This window comes from Calliopsis andreniformis, chromosome 6 (assembly GCF_051401765.1).
Source record: "Calliopsis andreniformis isolate RMS-2024a chromosome 6, iyCalAndr_principal, whole genome shotgun sequence".
Lineage (NCBI taxonomy): Eukaryota > Metazoa > Arthropoda > Insecta > Hymenoptera > Andrenidae > Calliopsis > Calliopsis andreniformis.
The window spans coordinates 9,196,386-9,219,852 of NC_135067.1; the positions used below are offsets into that span (position 1 = coordinate 9,196,386).

At 35.8% G+C, this 23,467-nt stretch overlaps 1 protein-coding gene and 1 long non-coding RNA gene across 3 annotated transcripts in view; both read right to left on the reverse strand.

The window, feature by feature from the left end:
* Positions 1 to 1,065: 1,065 nt before the first annotated feature.
* On the reverse strand, positions 1,066 to 5,726 carry LOC143180981 (uncharacterized). The gene is made up of 2 exons (XR_013002206.1): positions 1,545 to 5,726; positions 1,066 to 1,403 (listed from the first exon to the last, which is right to left on the reverse strand). It is a non-coding gene; the product is annotated as an uncharacterized LOC143180981 (long non-coding RNA).
* Positions 5,727 to 5,969: 243 nt separating this feature from the next.
* LOC143180970 (beta-1,4-glucuronyltransferase 1) overlaps positions 5,970 to 23,467 on the reverse strand; it is a 51,198-nt gene continuing 33,700 nt past the window's right edge. For both annotated transcript variants that reach the window (XM_076381069.1, XM_076381068.1), the window contains 5 exons: positions 15,020 to 15,543; positions 11,500 to 11,877; positions 9,243 to 9,578; positions 7,983 to 8,225; positions 5,970 to 7,186 (listed from right to left, as the gene is read on the reverse strand). In XM_076381069.1, coding sequence (XP_076237184.1) covers positions 6,989 to 7,186; positions 7,983 to 8,225; positions 9,243 to 9,578; positions 11,500 to 11,877; positions 15,020 to 15,373 — 1,509 coding nt within the window. In that variant the 5' untranslated portion in view covers positions 15,374 to 15,543 and the 3' untranslated portion in view covers positions 5,970 to 6,988. The remainder of the gene's footprint in view (positions 7,187 to 7,982; positions 8,226 to 9,242; positions 9,579 to 11,499; positions 11,878 to 15,019; positions 15,544 to 23,467) is intronic.

Consider the following 23,467-nt stretch of genomic DNA (forward strand, 5'->3'; position numbering starts at 1 on the left):
TTTTGGCGAAAATGAGCAAAAGTATCAGGAGAACATGATATGCGAGGAGGTCTTTCGAAAACTTGGCGGGAAATGGAATTTGGGTTTTGGCGAAAATGAGCAAAAGTATCAGGAGAACATGATATGCGAGGAGGTCTTTCGAAAACTTGGCGGGAAATGGAATCTGGATTCTGGCTAAAATGAGCAAAAGTATCAGGAGAACATGATATGCAAGGAGGTCTTTCGAAAACTTGGCGGGAAATGGAATCTGGATTTTAGCGAAAATGAGCAAAAGTATCAGGAGAACATGATATGCGAGGAGGTATTTCGAAAACTTGGCGGGAAATGGAATCTGGATTTTGGCTAAAATGAGCAAAAGTATCAGGAGAACATGATATGCAAGGAGGTCTTTCGAAAACTTGGCGGGAAAAGAAATTTGGGTTTTGGCGAAAATGAGCAAAAGTATCAGGAGAACATGATATGCGAGGTGGTCTTTCGAAAACTTGGCGGGAAGTGGAATTTGGGTTTTGGCTAAAATGAGCAAAAGTATCAGGAGAACATGATATGCGAGGAGGTCTCTCGAAAACTTGGCAGGAAATGGAATTTGGGTTTTGGCGAAAATGAGCAAAAGTATCAGGAGAACATGATATGCGAGGAGGTCTTTCGAAAACTTGGCGGGGAAAGAAATTTGGGTTTTGGCGAAAATGAGCAAAAGTATCAGGAGAACATGATATGCGAGGAGGTCTTTCGAAAACTTGGCGGGAAATGGAATCTGGATTTTGGCTAAATTGAGCAAAAGTATCAGGAGAACATGATATGCAAGGAGGTCTTTCGAAAACTTGGCGGGAAAAGAAATTTGGGTTTTGGCGAAAATGAGCAAAAGTATCAGGAGAACATGATATGCGAGGAGGTCTTTCGAAAACTTGGCGGGAAATGGAATTTGGATTTTGGCGAAAATGAGCAAAAGTATCAGGAGAACATGATATGCAAGGAGGTCCAATCCAATAGGGAAAGGAATATCTTTGGATGGGAATAGAGGAACGTGTGAGGAATGTGGCTTAATAAATGAGTCAACTCACATTATTGGTTTTACAATGACATTTATTTTGGTTTTATGCACAATAAGTATACAGTTTGATACATGTATATAGTACAAGTGTCAAGTTTTAACTTGCATAACTTATCATTGAAATAGTTCATCGTTAAATGTTTCCATAAATTCGGGAAGTGGTCATGGATTACTGGATGACGCTTATTGTTAGTTTTAGTACATTAATAGCGAACCTCATCACATGTTTTTGTAGTCGAAGCAGTCAATGATTGCGTAGGGGGTGGAACTTTGGCGAAATCTGCGGCAGATTGTTTCCGTTTGGCATCATCGCGGTCGTTCGTCGCTCCAACGTGTTGGTCACCTTGCCTGATCACTAAACAGATCGATACAGGATGATAAGCGCCTCATCAAAGACGAGAAATGAATGCGAGTAAAACAAACAAGAGAAATACTAAAACGATAACGTGACAGTTTTTTTTTAACTTAATATTGATGATTTAAACGTAAAACTTACCTGTAATTAGATTCGTGAACCTAAGACAGTGGATGACGTCCATTGATGGATGCTGAATCTCGCGTCGTATGGTTTGATCACTGATCAAGGATGGCGTACCCTCCAAAGTCCCATGGATCTTTAACATGGATCACCAAATCCTAATCTCTCCCATGAGGGTAACACAGGAACTACCTGAGGATTGCCGCGACCTGCACCCTTCGAAATCTCAGGAGCGACTGAGCACATCGGTCGTGCAAACTATTTATACCTTTTGTTTTGAAGCAACACTTGTAAATTGTCAGTATTATTATCAGTATTACTACTGGTGTTATATCAATTTACATTACAAGATAACTGATAAATTCAACCTTTTTTAAATTATTGACTTCAACCACTTTCATAATTACCGATACAATTGTAAAATAATTTAATTATTTAATTGAGTAGGTGACAATGAAGAGACTAGGTTCTTTAAAAATTACTTAAACGATTCATATATTTCTATCCTGTTATTTGGAAAAATACAACTTTACATATATACAGAGACAGAGTTAGGTCAAATTTCTTTTGTGAGATTGCACAGCATAATTTATAGGCATTTGCACGAGTATACTTAACGTATATACATACACTTCTGAAGATATAAAGTTTCTCCTTTTTTTTTTAAAGATTAATGTTGTTAATGTTATTTATAATTGATATATATGCCAAATATTAATTTACTTTATATCAGTAGAAGATACTTTCTTTTTGTTGAAACGATCATTTTCTTTTGCAAACATTATTTAAATATGGCATTCACACTGATTTATAACAATTTAATAAATGCAAAAGAAAAGAGAATATCATTTTTCTTGAGATATTAAATTACATATACGTAATTTTATGTAATCAAAGGTAGAAGTGTTCAAGTTTGTATAAGTTATTCTTATTTGCCAAATAATAATGGGATCTATAAACCTAAGATTCATATCAGTATACATTAATCGTAATTTATAGAGTGTTTTTTTAAGAGAAATTTTTAACATTTGGGGTATTCTTGTCTCATAAAAATTCGTAAGGGCATTAATAGATTTTGATTATTGAAAACTTTCATTACAATGCTTAGTTGCGTGGTGCAACTATTGCTGATGTTCAAAATCAAGAATTTAGTGAATTTCAAAATGCACAGCAAAGTGCAAGAATGAAAGAATCTTGAATACTTAAAACTGCATGAGAATGCTTTGCATTATTGAATAACATTTTGTAATGACACAGAAAGCTCTTATCATTAGTATTTACAATAAATACAATCATTGCACAACGTTCTCATTTTTATCCTTTTCCACAAAGAATTCACAGTTACTTAAACAGTTTCGCTCTTCTTTATAAAATGTTGCAGCACAGAAGAATTAAATTCATTAAAGTCAAGGTATCAATAAAAGATCGAATGCAAATGAAAGGAGAAACTGTCTCCTATGTGAAAGATTTCTCCTCTTCTTATCTTTACAAAAGACACATAATAAGTAAATTTGATTTACATAACGAATTCAGTTATCTAATCACAGTAATAAAAATGAATTCTAAGGTGGCATAAATCAGTGGAAAAAATATTACTGAAAAGAATGAATTACAAGTCTAAAATAGAGACAAAAATTATATATATATATATGCTTAGATTCTTACTGTAAAATTGTGTTTGTTAAATATATTATATCTGATTTCGTAATTAATTATATAAATTCTAAGTATATCTGTTTTTATTTAAATATTATAGACATCTTCAAACTATATTTTCAAATAAATTTTAATTTTTAGCATGACTGATGAAAGAACTTCATACACTAAGAATGTAATTCATTTTTTACAATAATAAATTCTACAAAGATTTATTGCACCTTGGAATATATCTGTTATTCATTCATAACTATTGTGATTAATTCTTATAACCGAGTCGACATTTAAGCGCATCTCTTGATCAGACATACTATTTCCAAACCCACACTCATACACATTGTGTCAAAGACAATAAGGCACAGAATACACATTATTATTATTAACGAGCAATCGTCACACGAGGTCGCACAGCCCCGAAAAATTAAAAAAGGGAGGCAAGAGGACTAAAGGAACTTACACTGCGAAAGAATTCCATTTTATAAAAGAGTAATTGCTAGTGTAATATTATTTAGTGTTTGTGGATATGAAAATATTTAATTTTTAGATCATTTGTATTCCTGAAAATATAAAATTTGTATTTTTATGGGACAACTGACAAATTATATACAATTATAGTTATATACAGAAATAAAAGGTTTCTAAAGTGAAGATAATGTTAACAAATTCTTTTTATATGTTTAAGTTATAGTTACAATTTATGAACAAATTAGCAATAACACTTTATGTAAATTAAAATTGTATTGACCCGTGTCCCCAATGTATGTATACTTTCTGCAAATAAGGAGGTTTTGTTTCAATTAATTAGAAACTACAATTTAACATATTTACTTTCTTTTACATTCCCTTAATTAAAAAATATTTTCTTTCATTGTTTGAAATTATTATTTCAATAAGAAACATACTATTTTACTGTATACTAAAGTATATCCCTGAAAGTCTAGAACAAAATTTGATTACTTTAATGTTCTCCAAATAATTTTTTTTTGTAAGAAATTAAAAATGAATTTAAAAAAATACAAAAATTAAATTTTCTTGGCCATGATGGTAAAATATACATATGTTTGCTAAACAATTATGCACTAGCATAAAACATGAACTCCTTACAGCTAGTAAAAGCATAATTATACGACTAGTAATTAGTTTGTGCCCTAAGGTTATCACAAAAAAATGAGTCAGCATTCCCCCTTTGCCAAAATATTCTTAATAAACATGCCCTGACATGTTCCTAACTGACCCCATTAGTTCTTCTAGTTTTATTATCTTGAAAGTATGTACGTACACCTGTAGCCTTTTAAATTACTCGGGGCGGTGATAAAAAAAATATGAATACAAGTGTATGTAAACCGTGTATGTATTACATCACTGATAGTACTCACAGTGAAAAACATAATTCTTTGGGGAAATGAATGAATGAATTAGAAATTTATTCATCTAAAACAGTGGTTTGATTGTTCGACTCATAAGAGTACTCTCAGAGATGTCCATTCATGCACATCTTTTGTTATCTCACTCAATTACTATCATGGTCTGTTCGACAATATTCACTTGTTTGATTATTGTATTCATTAGTTCAATAAAAATCAGAACGGTATTGTAGATTACAATCTGTACAATATACAAAATAGCTACTCTACGATTTATAAAGTTTGGGTTTGTCGAACTCTCCAAGTCAGTACATTTTCTATTTTAACAAATTAAAACCCATATTCAGTTCCTAGTCAATTGTGTAAAATAGTATTACTTACAGCATATTTATGTATACTTAAATTTGAAGGTCTATATGTATATATTTATATACATTTCTTTTCCACATACAATTTATGGTACTCTGAGAAGAATTAATAGTCGACCTTATAATAATACGTTAAACTGTAATTGCGTAAGAAATCTTTCGCGTGTTAGCTTTCTTTTATCAACATTTGTACGTGTTTTACACGTTACTGTTTTCAACAATAATTGAGAAAGTATATCAGCACATAATATACAATGTTTCACAATGCCGTATTTTTTATAATTCCATGGGAAATAATCAAATCATGCAAAACAATTACATACGTTCTGAATGGAATTGCAAGACTTTCATTTGCTTTTACTTAACATCTACTGTAAGATTATGTAATATACAGAACAATTCAGTTCTTTTGAAAATCAATAAGACAATTCTTTCCATGATTATTGTTAATGATTACTGTCACTGGAAGCACCAATTCTCACACTAATCAAAGTATCATTAAATAACTAATGACTCGACGTGGTAATTATTTGAATGTTTTAGGATAGTGTATCCTAGTAAACTGTTATCAAATATTCCTCAGTCTTGGAGAGCAAAATGTTCCTTGATTTATAAATAGTCCCTGTTTGATTTTTCTTATTTGTTGAAGAATCAAACTAAATTACTAGATCAATCGAAGAAAATTCTGTGTATAACTAACTGTGTGTTGCAATTGCATGTCTCTTTTAACAGATATATAATATTTTTTTTAGTGCTAACACGTGAATTAGATATTGTAATACATCAACTCAAATACATAAAGTTGTGAAGTATAAATGCATTGAATTAAAATGAAATTTTGAAATGGGAAGTACGGCAGTGAAGTAAATTGCAAATAGTATTCCAAACTGAGTTATTATGTGTTGAAAAGCATAGTTGAGTTTCAGAATCACAGAAATACGAATTGAAAACATCTAAGATTTTTTAAGTTAAAATTTTACGTGAAAGATTTATATTAATTACGATATCAGTTACCAAAAATAATTAAAGGATCATATATTAAGTTATCTTATAAATAATGCTTCCAAAAATCATTTTATTCGTAAAATACTTAATGTGTACTAGTATTTTTAGTTACAGCTCTGTTGAATATTACATTCTACCACTGTGTCCTATATAGCAAATTATTTTAAGGCTCTTCAAAGAATTCTTAATTTTCTGAATTAAAATGTAAAACAGAAAACAGCATTATTTATGAGATAATCTAATATTTAAATACAGTAATCGATAAGATTCATTAGAGTATTGAATGTATAGACAATTTGGCATACCTTCGCATGCACAAGTTGCATGTCAATGTCACATTTATTCGCTTCATCCTTGTCAATGAAAAGATGTAACAGATGTAAAAATTATGGAATGAGATAAAATGCACACGATCTCTGAAAATCATGACAATCTTACAGACGTATAGACGTATAGGAGGCACCATTTCAAACAGGCTAATATGTACAACCATACTCCTTAACACATACCAGGTGAAAAATACGTACAAGAATCTTTCATAATAGAAAGAGAACACGGTCATCATAAGAAACAGTTTTACACTCATACCATAAGAATGAGTCTGTGCACCAGTTGATACCATTATATTTTCTTTCTGTCTATATGCTGCCATCACACTTTTGTACTGCAAAGAAGTCAGCGATGAGAGAAATGAAGACGTGATGCATAACCCGTTGCAGGAACTAACGATTATAGGAGAAGTTGGATTGTAAAGTGAGGCCAGTTCTCGGAATGCAACCGAAAATGTATACATGCACATATACTTTCGGAACCAGTCAATTGGTATCATTTGAACAATGTCCACGAATCACAATGAATATTTTTTTAAGTTTCCTTTATCACTGAAAAAGCTCGAGGAACACACATGAACATGATCCCTGAAGCTATGCGTAATCAGAAGAAATTTATCACAAGCTTTGCTCATGTTCTGCTGTGCTTCAGTTCTTCCCGACGTCAAGGATGGCCTCAGGCGTTTCTGATTCACAAGGAAATTCTTCTGGAGCACGTGGCGTGCTCGAATCTCCACGGGCTACACGGCACAACCCTTTCGTGTTCCATAAAGAATTTTTAGTTCTGGTACGATGATTTTTTTTATTAGAGCGTTCGTTTTCGCGGTAAGCATCTCACGATGGGGATCTTTCTTGAAGATCTTGATGCCCGGTCGATGAACTAGGAACGCGTTGTCCAAAATGAGGAAATCGTAGTCGAGAACGCATAGAGCGTAACCCTGAATCAGAGAAAGCGATAGAAAATTACTAGTTGCTCCTGGAAATTTCATTTATATTGTGTAACTAATATATTCCATCATAAACAAAAAGTGTCTATATCTTGGGAAGGAAGTTTTCTATGTTTTATACAGTGTTGCTGTCATCTTCCAATTTTTATGAAACTTGATTTACGAGTAGAGCATGGAAAAATATTAGACACCTATCTTTTTTAATTGCTGATATTCATGTTTAGGGGATGAAAACTACTCCCAAAGTAGTGGGAAATACATTTTTGTAAATATCTCAAAAACTAATTCAGATAGAAAAAAATGATAAGTATACAACATGAGTTGTTTTTTATAAGCAATAAGATGACGTGAACGAAATTCGAGATATTAAAAAATATTTAAGGGTTTGAAATGTAAAATGCTACTTATGAATATAAAACATATGGGAATACTAGATAAGTTTGGTATAGTAGTATTTTACATTTTCAAAAACTACAATATTTTTAAATAATTTCGTACTGTTGCGTTTGATCGAGATCTTTTACTAGGGGTAGTACGATTCTGACTTACGCCAGAGTTACCATTGTATGACTTTCTTTCATCCTTATCAAGAGAAGAATATTTTACCAAAATAGGATCACCTATCTTTATGTGTTCTTATTTTTCTACATTTCATCTTCTTACGTTATTTTTGTAGACATACATAAAATAATTTAACATAGTACATTGCTAAACTATTCTACAATGTATGTTGAATTTTCATTACACGATTTTCTTAATTTCGTATCAGAATATATTTGGATTGTACCTGTGTCATTTTATCACTTTTTCCCTCCCAGCTGAGTCTCTCGTCGTACAGAGGATCGTTATTGGTTCCGATAAAAATCGGTTCCCAGTGAACGAAACTGCCTGTTCGTTTGCCAACATGAAATATATGGAGATCCTCAGTTTCCGGTGCTTCTTGCCATTCCTTGCTACGAGGAACATTATGGCATCCAGAGCACAGTTTTTTGTGGAAAGGGATGGCTGTACCAGCCTTCAACATTTGAATCTAGAAGAAGAAAACAACAAAAATCTTTTATATTTGCAATTATATGAACTATAAAAAAATCAATTACACATTATAGCTTAAATATTTAAACTTTGAAAAATAATTTGTTGAAACACCTGTCACATATATATCTTACTGTTCAAGTGAATTTAGAAACTCATGGAAACGTTATAGCTATAATGAAATAAGATTGCATCTATTAAATTGAAAGTGAAACTGAAGCTTTATCAAATTGACAGAATTAAATTTAATATTTTATAAAGGTGCGTCCGCTGGCCAGTTGTACTTCACAGTGACGGTATTAATTGTCTGTAGCAAGGTCCACGGTCAAAGGAAGCTTCGCTGATTAAATGACCCTCGGGTTCGTGTCATCTAACGCATTGCCGGTTACTGTGCAGACGCTATGCAATCTTTTACGCGCATTTAATTGCCATCAAGTTCACTACTTTGCTCAAATGTCAAATGTGAATGGACTGATCCTCTATACATGTACGTTTATTCATTGCTAAGATCCTTACATAGTTTTCTTGAGACTTAATATTGAAGGATGTAAGTGTACAATATAATAGTACTAAATAATACACTCTGCAGTAAAACCTAAGTATTATTAATTTTTGGCTAAAAAATTGTAGATCTTCGCTTTCCTGTCCCGCTTTCTAATACAGAAGCAACTTCGGTGAAACTCAATTCAGAGAAGTAAAAGTGGAGACCTTACCGTTTAAAATCATTCTAGATAAACTACTGTACGATTTTTGTCATGAAATTGTAATGGTTCAAAAATCGACTATTTTTTGACCAAAAATGACTGCTCTTTTAATTTCGCTCATATTAAACTTTAAATTGAATTTGTCCAAATGAATAACTAGATAATTACTGTCAAAGTTAATATCAACATGACTCAATCATAATTTTCTCATTTCTGTCTATTAAGAAAGTGTTGCAAATTTCTTCCTTCTTCAATGTAGAAGTAACATATTCAAGGTGTTACAAACAGTACTCAACTAAACTATAACTTACCAAATGCGTTTTATTATTAGGTGGTTGACTCTTCCCATCCACTTCAAAGATAGATAATACAAAAACTTTTGGATTAGGCTTGTAAAGAGCAGGTTGGTCTCTTCTCCTAATCATGTCAAGGAACTTCATGGGCAAATTTGGGTTGGGATAGAGTTCAATATCACTGGCAAATACGTAGAACGTCGGCGCGGATTCGCGTGCTATGTTACGGCCAACGTTCACAGGGTACAGCAGCTTCTTCTCATTTTTATACATCTTTGAAAGCGTGACGTTCACCCACGGCGGTCCCAGCGTGCAGTTGTATGTATCAGTCATAACTTTCTCAGTTGGGGGTACCTATTTTTAACAAATTAAGCAAATCTTAGGCACTGTAGTTAAATTCCTCACTGCCTTACAGTATACTAATCCTATTAATAGTATAGCATCTTTATGTAAGGATGGTAGAAGTTGCTTATTGATTTTTTTTTTATGTAATGAAAAGGCTTAAAATTCGTTTCTTTCTCACAGTTTCTTTAATATAGAAAATTAGAAGAAATTTTTAAACAGTAATACATAGCAGCATATATTCTCTACAAATTCCCTTCTAATCTAATGAAATATGAAATGGAATGGTAATATAGACAGGATCATGCGCTCAGGAAGTACAATAATCATGGAAGGAATCTATCTTCTGCAATCACGCTTCTATACAGTGAAATACTGTTATTAATTTGTTGTACGTGTATAATTAATTTAAACACAAGTTTGCAGGTGCAGTAAGTATTTCAAAGACGCCATTTTGTATTATAATTATACATGCAGAGATACGTACTATGCTATGTTTAGATCAATTTCCTTTTAAAAGTGAGATTGCGCATTCAAAAGAGAAATAAATAAGTAGATACGTATCCCTATCAATTTCTAACTGGTTCTTGCATCCAATTGGTACTTTCCCTACCTTTCATTTTGATTCATTTTTTCAACTTTCCTGTTGGAGACTATTGCATATTTATTTCACTATTTAATAATTGTATAATGAACTTTTCTATTGTCAATTACTTTTTTAATTTTATGGGAAAAGATGGATTATATATTTCGAGCATATACTTTCGTTACATAGAAAACATTCATCCTTAAAGAGATAGTCAATTAGAAATCATTAATAATTATACCCTAAAGCCCTAAAGCTTCGAACAATCTTTTTAATGTTATGTAAAACTCAGCTAAGAAAATTATTCATTTTTCAGTTAAAATCTAATGGAAAAGCTAGCAAGAATACTGTTTTAGTTATCGTCAACCGTGAACTGCAACTACTTTTTTTTTCAGTCTAGTATAGCATTGTAATTTCTATTCTATCAATTGAAGTGACCAAGGTCCTGAATTTTTTATTTCAGAGATAATTTAGCTTTCAAATGTTGAATATTTAATGATGAAATGTTAGAGAAGTAATTTCTAATATTATAGTGAAATGACTGGTGATTACTACAGAATCTATGCATACCTCTGTATAATAAAAAAAAATGGATCACATTTTAACTAACAATTTTAATTAACTTTGTGAGTGTTTTATGTGGCATCCAAGCCTTTTAAAGTATCCCTCATCCCTCATTAAACAATCCAATCAGCTGATTCAGAAGCAACTTCCAAACAGTATATGCTACTACAAACTACCTCCGTAATTAAGGGATATAATTTCTTTCTACTAACGAATACCAAACCAATCAGCCTCCAAAGCATTAAAATCCTGAACACCATAATTCATGTGCAACATCTTAAGAAAAAAAAAGAAGAAAAAAAATCAGAAAAATACGGAGAAGATTTCTATTTTGCATTCCTCCTCTATCCTGGTCACCAACACGCCGCCCCAGAGTTCAGCAACATTCACTAACAACAGAAATTTCAGTACTAATCCTCATCAATTTTAATGAAATTTAGCAAGCTTATCTAAATGTACAACAATAGTAAAATCGAAATTGAAATATTTGCCGCCACGCCGCAGTTACCATTGGTTTGAGCGCTTTACCACTCAAATGTAGCGGACCAAGCAATTTTTCAAAACATTACATTCATTTTTTCATAATTGACTGGGCATTTACAGCTACAATAATTTTAGTTACAATTATTGTACAAATAAACCGACAATCCTGCCAAATTTGAATAAAATCGATGAGGATCAGTGCTGAAATTTCTCTTTAAGAAGCCAGAGTAGGAGGCAAGAAGCTATCTAGGGTAGCCGCGAGTGAAGGGAGGCGGAAGGTCGCTCTCCGATAGTATTTACCACTTTTGGCACGTGCTTGCTGCTGAAGAAGACGTGGAAGGTGACCAGCTGGGAGACCAGATGGCTGCCACAGTTTCTCGAGTACTTGATGGCGTCGAGGGTCGCCGCGAAGTCTGTGCCAGGAGCGTGCATCGCGATCGATATCGGCGCCATCCACCGCTCCAGGAGGGGCTCCAGATTGTCCAGGAACGTGTAGTCCGCGTGCGTGGTGTACGTCACGCTCTCCCAGCATCTCACCGCCATGCTCATCGGCACGTAATTGTAGAGGACCCAGTAATCGCCCCGCTGCGCTCTCCTCGGCTCCACAGACTTCTCGTTGCAGGGTATGGCCTCTTTCAGGCTCATCACTGGTCGGGCGATCGGCGTGCCGTTCTTCACCTTAACGAGACGAGCCAACGGTTAATTGACGACGCGATGGAGAATCGAGTTGACCCTTTAACCGGGTCCTAACGGGTCACTGGGTTGCACGGACGGAAAGGGAGGAAAGGTCTAGAGACGCTAAAGAGCTGGGGTGAGCCAGGGCTAAAAGCGTTCGCTTCAATTTTGTATGTTGAAAGAGGGAACTGAAAGGGACAGGTGGACTGGACTGCAGGTGGAACTTTCGCGGCTGAAATATTAAGCTGTGCAGGAGGTGGAGGCGCTGCCAGGTTCAGTTTCACGGTGATGTAATTTTTTGAGGCTGTTTGGAGGAGCTGTTGTAATAGGACTCTTTGCTGAGTTTTAATTTTTGATGCCTCGCGTGCCTGGGGCTCCTAAAACTGATGCCTTCAGAGAGGCCGAGGAAGTAGCTGTCGTAGGTGGGTTCTAGTTTACTGTCAATTAGCTTATTGTTAGTGAAGCCAAGTGGACATTGGGGATCAATAGGTTTTCAAAGATCTGACTTGGAAGACTGTTCAATTGAACAAGTGGCATAGATATTTTTATATGAAAAGAAGGATTATTGACAGGTGACTTAGAAACTGATTCTATTTTTGTGCAAATCCATAATCAGAATTTTTGGGACTTTGACTACTGGAACGTTCTTAAATGAATATAGGCAGCTTTTCTCTTCGTGGAAAAATACGTATGATCAAGAGTCATTACATGTTTGTCACCATTACATGTTTTCTTCCGAGAAAATAAGCTCTTGTTTAGCCGACTCTTTTCTAATTTGCTAAGAAAATAAAGTAACCCCTCGTTATATAATCATCTCTTGGAACTTGGAACTTGTTAGAGACAAGTATTAACCACTACAAACAATTGAGCCCCCATTTTGGTTGAAGTTAGCGTTTTTCTAGAGCTTAAAAACTTTTGTCTATCTGACTGCCTGAGTGTAAAACACTGCCTAATTAACTGTAAGTCATTCAATTTTATTTAATTAAAAAACTTTCTAACACATTTTTTAATGAAGAGCTCTCTTTATTCATTTAGAAATATTCTAACACTTAAAACCCAAAAAAACACTATAGCTAATTTTAAAATCAATTATCAACAACATTCTTTAAGCATATTGTAGTGAGTTTTATAGTTCCTTGATTAATATAAAGAATTTATGCATAATCCATCATCAATTGAGTGTTTTTTGTAAGGTATTCAATATGTTCAATGAAGATAATTTCTCCAGAAAGTAATTTCGAGACTATGAAGATTACTATGGATTTTGTTCATTTTCCTAATTTCTCATAACAGTAAGATTACCAGGATAACTGTCCTAGTTCTTTAATTCACTTCGCGATACGACGATGCAGATGCAATCGCTTATAAATTCGACCCGCATGAAAAGAAAGAAATCTTGTCCGATGATCAGTAACCAGGCCAAAGCTAACCACTTTTTATCTGGAGGAATGTGTAAGCGTGTAAGAGTCAGGTTCAGCGAATTTTGGGACATACGTTGATCAGTTGATCAAAGCGGAACGACTCCCTACAATACAATCTGTGCGATAAGTCGACTCGAGGAATTTTATGTGAGCAGACATTGTCACTGTTGTAACCCAAGTTCTGTTGGCACGCATTCTCTCGGCGATGACAGGAGATATTCTTTGTAATTGCGTTATTTTAGCGAAAATAGTATCCAACTGAAAGGTTTCGCGTCGAGAAATAAAAGCTATGACGTCAGCTGCTACATGTATATCATTGGTCGAAAAATACGATAAAACGTGGATAAGAGGATGGATTTGTCCATTGAACCGCTTCCTTTGTCTATAATCTTGTAATATCTATGACTAAAACGTGACAGGGGCATTCACAAGAAACGAGCGAGGATTCATTCCTGATTTCAAATTTGTTCAGGATGAGATCGATTTTATAAGTCCTCTGCTGTTCGATAGTATTTAGGTGTTTGTCAAGAACTAACATTAACTATTTATGTGTTTTTAAATCATTCGTAGAAACAGTTTATATCCAATAATTCTATTAATTATTAATGGATATTATGTTGACAATCTTTTAATTATTTTCTTGAGTGTATTTATCTAACTTCTAATATGTGTAATTAGATACGTGTATGTAGAACCGTTTTAGGTGGTACAGAAATAGTTTTACTGGTAATGATATCGTGTACACCTTTATAGTGTTAAATCTTTCAATCGCGATATCTATAGGTGTCTATAGCTCCATGTTCTTATATCTTTGACATTTAGATAAGTACTCTTGTAGTTCTATACATGTAGTAACGCTTGTATATGTCTATTTGTGTGCAAATAAGTTCATAGTGTCTCTACTTTAATGTCCATAAAATTATTATCCAGAAATATTACCTTATTTCTAGAATTAGTCAGATATTCTATTCTTATTATATTTCTATTTCTATATAATATACATATAATACATATGTACATCTACATATGCACACATATTAATCTTTTGTGTTTCACTAATAAGTATTTTTGCATGTTTCTATATTTTTTCATAAAACCCACTTTTATACATTTCTATCTTCCTCCTCAGTTCTATATTCTCATTCCCTATATGTATAATTCCTATAATTCTATGTCCTCATATTTCTACACCCACATAGTCCTCACAGCCTCACATCTATGTCCTTGTAGCCTTGTAACCATATAACTTTACATCTGCACATCCCTATAACGCTCTACCTCTATCACCCTATATTCTGCTATATTCCTGTGTTTCTATATTCTCATACCCCTGTACACTAATAAAATATCTAAGCTTCTTTATCCCTCCATTCCAGCATCCCAATATATCTATAACCTTCTCCCCCATACTCCCACGCTACCTCTACACTCCTGCCTCCTTCTATCTCTGAGCCCATCTTTATGCCTCACTATCCCAGTAAGTATCCTTTAACCCGAAGTGGCTGTATCCCTAGACTGAAGTGCAGCTACTTGGTTTTAAAAGGAGAAAGAGTCGCAAAAACCAGGCGCCGCAGAGTATCAGAGCCTCGAACTCCTGAAAGAGTACTTCCCTAGCCGCGGCTGCTACGCCAATGCCGTCTCTAGACCTCTGCAAGCTCTCCTGCAGACCCTCTTGACCGAAAGTCAGTCGCCCACACAACGAGGGCGAAAGTAAACCAGCTTACCGTCTGATTGTGCCGATGATCCTTGTCCACAGGCTCGACCTTGGCCTCATTGGGCGTCGGCCTCGTGGTGAGGAGTCTCGCCCTGGCCAGGCTGGTCACGTTACCACCGCGGGCACCCTTGCCATCCTTCGTCGCGGGCACGGCTGACAGGGTGGCGCCTTTTTGGGTGCCGTTCACCAGGTCGATGGCGCCAAAAGTCTCCGATTGCAGCGGCGCCGCCCAGTTCGTCGGCGGTTCCTCGATCCAGGGCCCGGAGGAGCCGAAGTGGGCGCACACGTAGAGCAACACGCAGATGTTGAGCACCACCGACACCCGTAGTGCCCAATTTCTACGCAGTATGCTGAACATGCTCATTCTCCAGCCTCCCCCAGGTCCACACGCCAGCTACCGCGGCTCCGTCGGCCCGCGGTGATCCGCCACGATGCTTCCGCTCGCCTCTCCACCCCTGCGGGGCCCGTGCCGATCCGCGATCAGGATCTGGGCATGGTTTTGGGACGCCTCGACTGGCTTCCTCCGTCTGGGTGCTGAAATGTTATAGGCAATTTGGAGAGAATGTTTAGAGTCTTTGGGGAATGATCAGTGGCGGATTATGCATGAGGCACACGAGGTGTGTCTACGTAGCACCCTTAGAAAGGGGATTGAAATGGGTAAAAGAGTACCTACTTTTTGTTATAAATGAAATTCTTAACTATAACAGCTTTTTCTTGTTAATTATTTTGTTCCATTTTAAAAGAAAAGCTTTTTGATAATAGCTTTCTTTGGCATAATATTGGGGGTCTCTATTTTGAACCTACAACCAATTCATTTATTTTGGAAGAGTCTAGATTTTCTCTAGAGTTAACTATAAAAAGATGGAGATCTGTGATCACAGTCCATTCTCGAGAATCCTGAATCTACTCATTGACCGACCACAGGGGTGGTCGCGAATAATTAACAAGCATCGTTTAGAACAGATCTAATTTAACTGATGTTTTAGACATGAGAACTGCAAATGATAGAAGTTGGATTACCGATCGATGGTGCATTTCAGCTGGGTTTCCTTTGTGCTGCCTCATCAATTGAATCTACTGAAACAACGTGGTTCACTAAGGAGGCAACAAAGTGTGGGACAATTTACTTAGGGAAATTGAGTTGTTTTGTAATTGGTAACTGCTCCGCGCGATATAACTTCCCAGAATAACCACTAAGTAAGTTGCAAGCAGGCTGTCCTCGTTATTTTATAAGCGTACAACTGTGTTTCGTTAATTGGAAGTCCACGAACACGTTTGAACTGGGACAACATAATTATCAAATCTACGAATTAACATAATAACATTCCGATTATACCATTGACCTTAAAGCTTCTATTCTACACACGTTTCCCCATAAAACTGTCTGCTTATCTACTCCTCTATTCTCTGTCGAAATTAATCATCTCAATTCCATTATCGGTCTTCCACTTCCTGCTCTGCTTCTATATACGCGACACTTCCAGCTACAGTTAGACAAAACGGCCGAATGGGATGATCGATCCTCCCAGTTTTACCAGCGGAATCCTCTTTCAGTCGGAGACAGACGAAATGCATCAGCTTCATTGTGTTCGGCCGTCAGCAAATTCGCGGCTGGCGCAATAGAACACGGCCAGCGTCGCGTGCGTCTAACGATCTAACAATGAAGCCATTGCCATGCTCGTTCGTGGCCATTCATGCGTAGTGAGAGCCAAGCAAAAAGATCGAACTCGCCGCGCAACGTGTCATTATCACCGGTGGCTCGTATTAGGTAACCAACGACTAACAAGCCACGATTCTTTCAGCGGTCGAGCTTCCTGGGATCACGATCCATGTTTAGCAACAGCTAGTGAAATCGAGGGAGTCCGATCAACGGAAAGTAGGAGTCATTAGACAACAGAAAATAGCTAACGAGGAGGCAAACCCTGGACCACTTCGTCTACGGGTCTCATTTCATGGGGATCTTCTAGTCTGGAACTTAAGAGGATAGACCACCTTGACCACGTCTAAGAATAAGTAATGTCTGGGAATATTTTTTATAGATAATTGATTCAGTGAAACAGTCTGCTTTTTTTTGGAGGATATTCTTCTTAGTACAAAAAGTTTACAGAATGATGGATATATTCGCTATTTCTGAACCTCTTCTAGATAACTGGATGCCATTGCTGACAGTTTGTAAACTAGATTTTATTATCTACAATGTGGCATAGGATAATTCCCAAATATTATCTATTTTTAGATATGGTCAAAGTGATCTGCCTTCGTAGAAAGACTAAATTGCGTCCTGGAAAAATTTCTTTTTTGTATAAATACCTTCGTTAAAGTTGAAGCGCAGTACAAGCTTTTTAAAATTAGGCACTTTCAAATGGTCTCAAATAACTTTATAAAAATAGTTTCAAATAACAGTTTAATGTATCTAATAAAAACAAATGAAAATGGTACCACGAAGTAGCCTTAAAGGAGAGAAAATAGCATATACAACTACAGAATGCAATTGTACAGTCGGGACATGCATTTTTAGGATGTTCACTAATTGAGACATTTGATATTTAAACTGTAGTTACAGTGGATGAGTTTTCTTTCTGTCTGGACTTGTCTCACTCGTACGATAAATAGTTCGTAAGAAAACGCAACCACTGTAACCACAGCCTCAAGCGTCTAGATATTAGGACATTACCTTACCACGATTCATACCATATCATTTCATTGAACCAGGTACAGCTTAGCAGAGCACTAAAGGGGTATTTCACTACTCCTTGAACGTCTTTCCTACTTTTCTTACTTTGTACACAGAATAGTCAGGATCAATAGTCTTATTTCCCTTCGCTAAACAGCGCTCGCAGCGCAAAAAGTCGTCGCTGTAACGTTAGGTAGCAAAGCGCAAATTGGCTTCCTCTATGGCATCCATTTAACCCCTTCCCTGATAATAAGCATCGGAAGCAATATCGTTTCGCGTGGCTCCCAGCATAATGTTGCTCAACTTCTGCATGACGTGCAATCCAACTTCGCCAACTCGCCGACCGTCCGTGGATATCGCATTAAGTCGAGATACAAATTTCCGTGCCAATTTCCCCTATCATTTGCCGGCGCTCGCTAATAGCTACGTGCGGAGGAACGCTCGACGACTCGAAACGCCAGGATCCACGGGACGCTCGAGGATCCCGCTGGAATGCTATTTTCAGAGATGACCTCTCGAATCGCTATTTTATCATCGAAGCTACTCCCGAGGAATTCCATTTTCCGCCCCCCTGGAACGGAACCAGCCAAAGCTGGCCGATTTATATCGCGATTTTCCCGACGGCCGCACACGCGCGCGATTTCAATCAAACGGAACTCGGAAAATTTTCGCGAGCCCCATTCTCCGTACCATTGCGAGTGTTTACTCTTTCCCCTCGAACGACGTGGTCTACCTTTAATATCGCATTTTTGCTCGTTTTCCTGCTCCTGCCCCTCGATTCCCATCCTGCTCCATTGATCGGAATCAGATATATATCTGCGCTCTGTGTGCAGAAGTAAAGCATCGCACGAAAGTAATGGAGGGTGACGTTTGTTGACTGTTTGGTAGGATGAATTAAATGGCGTGTTTGATGGAGCGACGAGTAAATTGCGTGGAGGAAAATAATGTAAGAATTGTTCGAAAATACTGATTTTTAACAGTGTTTAACAGCAAACATGGTAACGAGCTTCGATAAATATTGTATTGAAGTGCTCTCGAAGATTTTTAGATGATATTTGGGAAAAGTAATTAGTTACCATGCGATGTCAAATTAATGGATAATAATTATTTTACGGTATGCGAAACATCTTTTCTGAAATTCTTCTGACACTGTCTGAATGTTATATAGATTTAAAAGGCCACTATAATATCCCAGATGTGAACTTTTACATAGCAGTAAAGGTCATTACTGTGATTCTTTAGGAAATGTCTCATCCTACGAAACCTACTACTAATAAAAATTGAAATAAATTTTAATTTTTTATGATGTGGCAAATGTTTGCCTTTATTTCTCTAACATACCTAATTAACATTTAAATATATTTTTATACTTTATATCTGTATCTATATAATTATAGTCAACAATACCATTTTAAACGTATACTGTTACGCTACAAAGATACTGGCTGCAATACTTGTATAAGTACAAGCAAATATAAGTAACAGCTGAGACAATATATTAGTACCACACTAACATAAGTAGTTGTCAAATATATTAGCATAATTAGTAACTACGTTAATGTAAATAAATAATTGTAACTATACACATTATTGATAATTCTGAAGATATAATTTAAGAGTGTAGTTTCTAGTTGACAATTATACACTAATATTACAATTGATGATTATTATATGTAAAAATGTATATAATTTTGAATATATCTTCACATGTACAAAGTACATATATTATATTTTGCAGTAGTTGCAACACAACTGTAATTTTATTTCCAAAGATAATAGTTTCACTTTCAAAGATAAAACAACTGAAGAAATAAATAATTACATAATCGATAAGAACCATTTCAAGATGTCAGACAAGTAAAATAAGTGTTCGAATTAAATATTTTAACAGGTGTTTCGCGTTTAAGTGACACTTTTTCATTACTGTTTGTTTTGTCTGGTAACATTTGATCAGCCTGAACTTCCATCAGTTATCCTCACTTATAATACATACATATAAAAAAAAAATGAAAAATAGATCATTTTTGTAACCCCACTCTCATCAATTTGGTACCATTTGCATCGCTCGCTTGTCGACCACGAGACGAAGCTCCACAGAAGAAAGTTTCATTGAGTTTTCTGGGAACAGATAGGCCTGCAGGAGTTTCGTAACAGACTATTACACGACGTTTGGTAATAGAGTTATTATCAGGTTGAAAGTTGTCTCTTGTAAATCGGTTGCGATTTCACCCAGAAATTTAGAACCAGCGGAACCTCTTTTCCTTTAACAGCAGTGAATTGGTCACGTGGCACACGGAATCATTATTCTTCATCGAATGTTCTAGAGTTCTCGTTTTCTGCATTAATAATTAATACTAAAAGTTTCGCTTCCATTTGGAACGCTTCGGGATACCATAAGATAAATGTTTCCAATGGTGACTGTCCCCTTTATCGACCAGTTGCTTCCACCTTTCCATCAAGAATATCAAAGTTTCCACATTTATTCATAAGATCTACTAACCGTGCCATTGAATTTCCTGCTTACTTTATAGCCATGTATGTATGAACTTGAGGATTTTTCCATATAAAGCAGACAAATTTTCTTGTAATTTGAATAAGTCGCTGCATTATATACTATGTAAATTATGCCACTGTATCGCAGATGCAAAGTAAATTGGAAATAATAAAGGATGTTTTTCGAGCGTTCATTTTCAAGTAAATTAATTCTGAAAATTCGTTATGTATCGTTAACAGACCACTATCTACAGAAATTTGCTTTTTTTTAAATTATACGAATTTATAATATTACTATAAATGCTGGCTTTGCATAGAATGCCACTTTCTCTTAAAGCCATAAATTATACGACGTTCTAAATACTTAAATAATTAATATTGAGATAAGATTGTTATTTATAACTGCATTTTTTATCTGTTTATCCACGATTTTTAAAAATAACTAATTATATTGGGAAATGAATCAATGTATCATTTATCTCGTCGTGTTTTCAGTGAATAGAATTCTTGTTCGAATTTCGTCGACGAATTTCAGTTTCCGGGAGATCGATTCATCTCGATCGCGATCAACACAACGCCCACGACGTCCGCCAGAGCATCCGACTGCTCCCGGAAGTAGGCGTAGGTGACCGAAATTGATACGAAGGAGCTCCGAAACCAGAAGTTCCCAGTTACCTCGTTGTTATGTATGTACCACTCTAGTCGTAGGAACGCCGTTGTTTCCCGGGGAAACAATGTTATCGTTCCCAGTTCGATAAAAGCTGTGACAGTAGTTCGAACAGGAACCATCCAAAACGAGAATTTTATTCGTGTTCCTTTTATCGTTACAGATTGACGTGTGACTCGCCAAGAAACACTGCATGGATATACAGGGTTTCCAAGCTGAAGCAGGCCACTTAAATATCTCCTGTTTTTAATGACACGAAAATTGCCCGTGACATAATTTGAATGGTTTCGAAGGAGGAATATCATGGAAGAACAATCTTTTGTGTGGGATCATTTTTGTTTAGTTTTTTAGATTTTTGTAGTGTTAAAAATAGAGATATTTAGATGACCTGCTTCAGCTTGGACACTCTGTATAGAGGAACGTTAGATATTCCACAAATTTTGTAATGCAGGGGTTTTTGTGATTCATTTTCAGCTAAAAATAGTAATTGTTTTTATTTCATCATACTATCGCAGGAATATTGAACTTGTAAAGCTGCCTGAACACTGACACTGGGATAATAACACTACTTAACAGAAGTTGGTATCCTGATACAAATAACAAAGTATCACTACTAATCGGAAACTGCATATGCACCGACCCAATCTTTTTATCTTTATAATTCTAAATAACCACGTCTACCCATCGATAGAATATAGTAAATAAACTACGTTCGCATAATGAACGTCTCCTTCTAGGCTCAGCAAAAAACTGGACACAAAATGGCTTACCAACGAATGGAAACAGTAGGTATTAAAGAAATTTTGTATTCCTTTTTTACTGTCCCGTTTTGCACTGACAGGACATCGCGAATTCCAGCTGCTCACGCCCCGACAACTTCTTATTTTTTATTTATACGCACACCTTCAGCAATTACCCTCAAGTTTTTCCCTAGCCCGAGTTGCGCTAAAGAATTTAGATCAACGGGGAGGAAGCCTATTTCCCATCAATTTCCATGACATAATCACCAAGCTACTGTGTTATTACGTACAAATCATTTTCAGTAATGTCATGCATCGTGGACAGGTGAACGTGGAATTTACTGCAATGAAGAATAGCGTTGCGTTGGGACGCGCTAGGGAGAGCACGAAGGGGATAGTCTTCTGATGCTCGTTTTTTCGACGGATCTATGTGCAACGGTACTTATAGAGTATCCATTTTGTAAGAAAAAATTTGTGGATTTTGTCGTGTACACTTTGGATTTTCCTGGTCTATGTTTGATGCACAGGGTGTCGTAATAGAAGACATATGACGAAACAGTGAGACAAATTTGACCATTTTTTGAGTTATTATTTTATAAAAGAGGTCAGTGCAATGAATTGCAACATTTTTTCGTTTTTCGATAACTTATCATTTTTTAGTTGTGTCACTATTGGAGCAAATTAACGATGTATAGATAATATAGATATATTCTATTGTACATATACTTGGCAATGCTGTATTTGTTGCAAAAAATACAGGTCATATTTTTCTGGAATGAATTTATATTTCTATGCTGTTAAATATTTGTAAATTTGTAGGGTAAAAGTGGAGAGGTATTTCACGAATCCAATTAACAAGAATTTGCAAACTCCATGTATTCACCGTTCCACCTTTTAAGCCCTGAATTATACTAGCGTTATTTTTTCACTGCAATTTTTGTTCCAGATATTTGAAAATTATTCAAATAACATACATATTAATATATCTGTAATACATATATGTTTTACAGAATAACCATTGTCAATTAATGAAAATAAATAATTATACTAATCATCAGTGTAAAATATTAATATTCTATAAAATATTACAAAAAATTGGGATGTTTAAGTATCACCACGGTTTTAAACCTACTTTTTTGCAATAACATTTTAATACCAATGGTACCCTATAGCAAAGTTCTGTTAAAGCGTAAAGGTTTAAAAATCTACAATTCTGCAATAAAAACTACCATACCTTTCCAATGACATTTAATATCTGAACAAAACGATAGTGTTACCATCATCCCTTCGCAAAATTGTAACTATAGTTATAAACTTGTCGTCAATCACCTATCCTATCTTCCTCTGGTATCAATCGAGCACATCAATAATTCATATTCAACATGGAAAGTCATGATCAACGTGATAAGAAGTGGCAACCAATAGCGATAGAGAAAACCACGTTACAATGCTGCTTCAATAAAAAATCGTTCAACTGCGAGGCAATTAGCAATTAATTCGCAACGAATCGCCTTGAGAACCGCGATAATTCCAGCAGGTGAGCACACGACACTATCCAAGAGATGCAGAGAGCAGCGGCAACTCTCTGGCCATTGGCTCGATAATGAACGCGTTGAGTCACTCGTCTAACGTTCTCGCAGGGACGTCCTCGACTCGTCCCGTGGTTCTGTCGACTTCGATTTTTGCCCGTATTACACAAAGACGCGAAATTCTCGGCCATGCAGAGGGTGTTCTGCTCCATAATTCATTTCAGCGCTGTGTCGACCGCGACACGTTTTTCCCTGGCACGCGTCACCGATGTGTGTATCGACCTAGCCGCGATGTCTACTTCTTGGACGAACCCTTTTTGAGAATTCTAGAACTACTTTGACCTAGAACCACTTT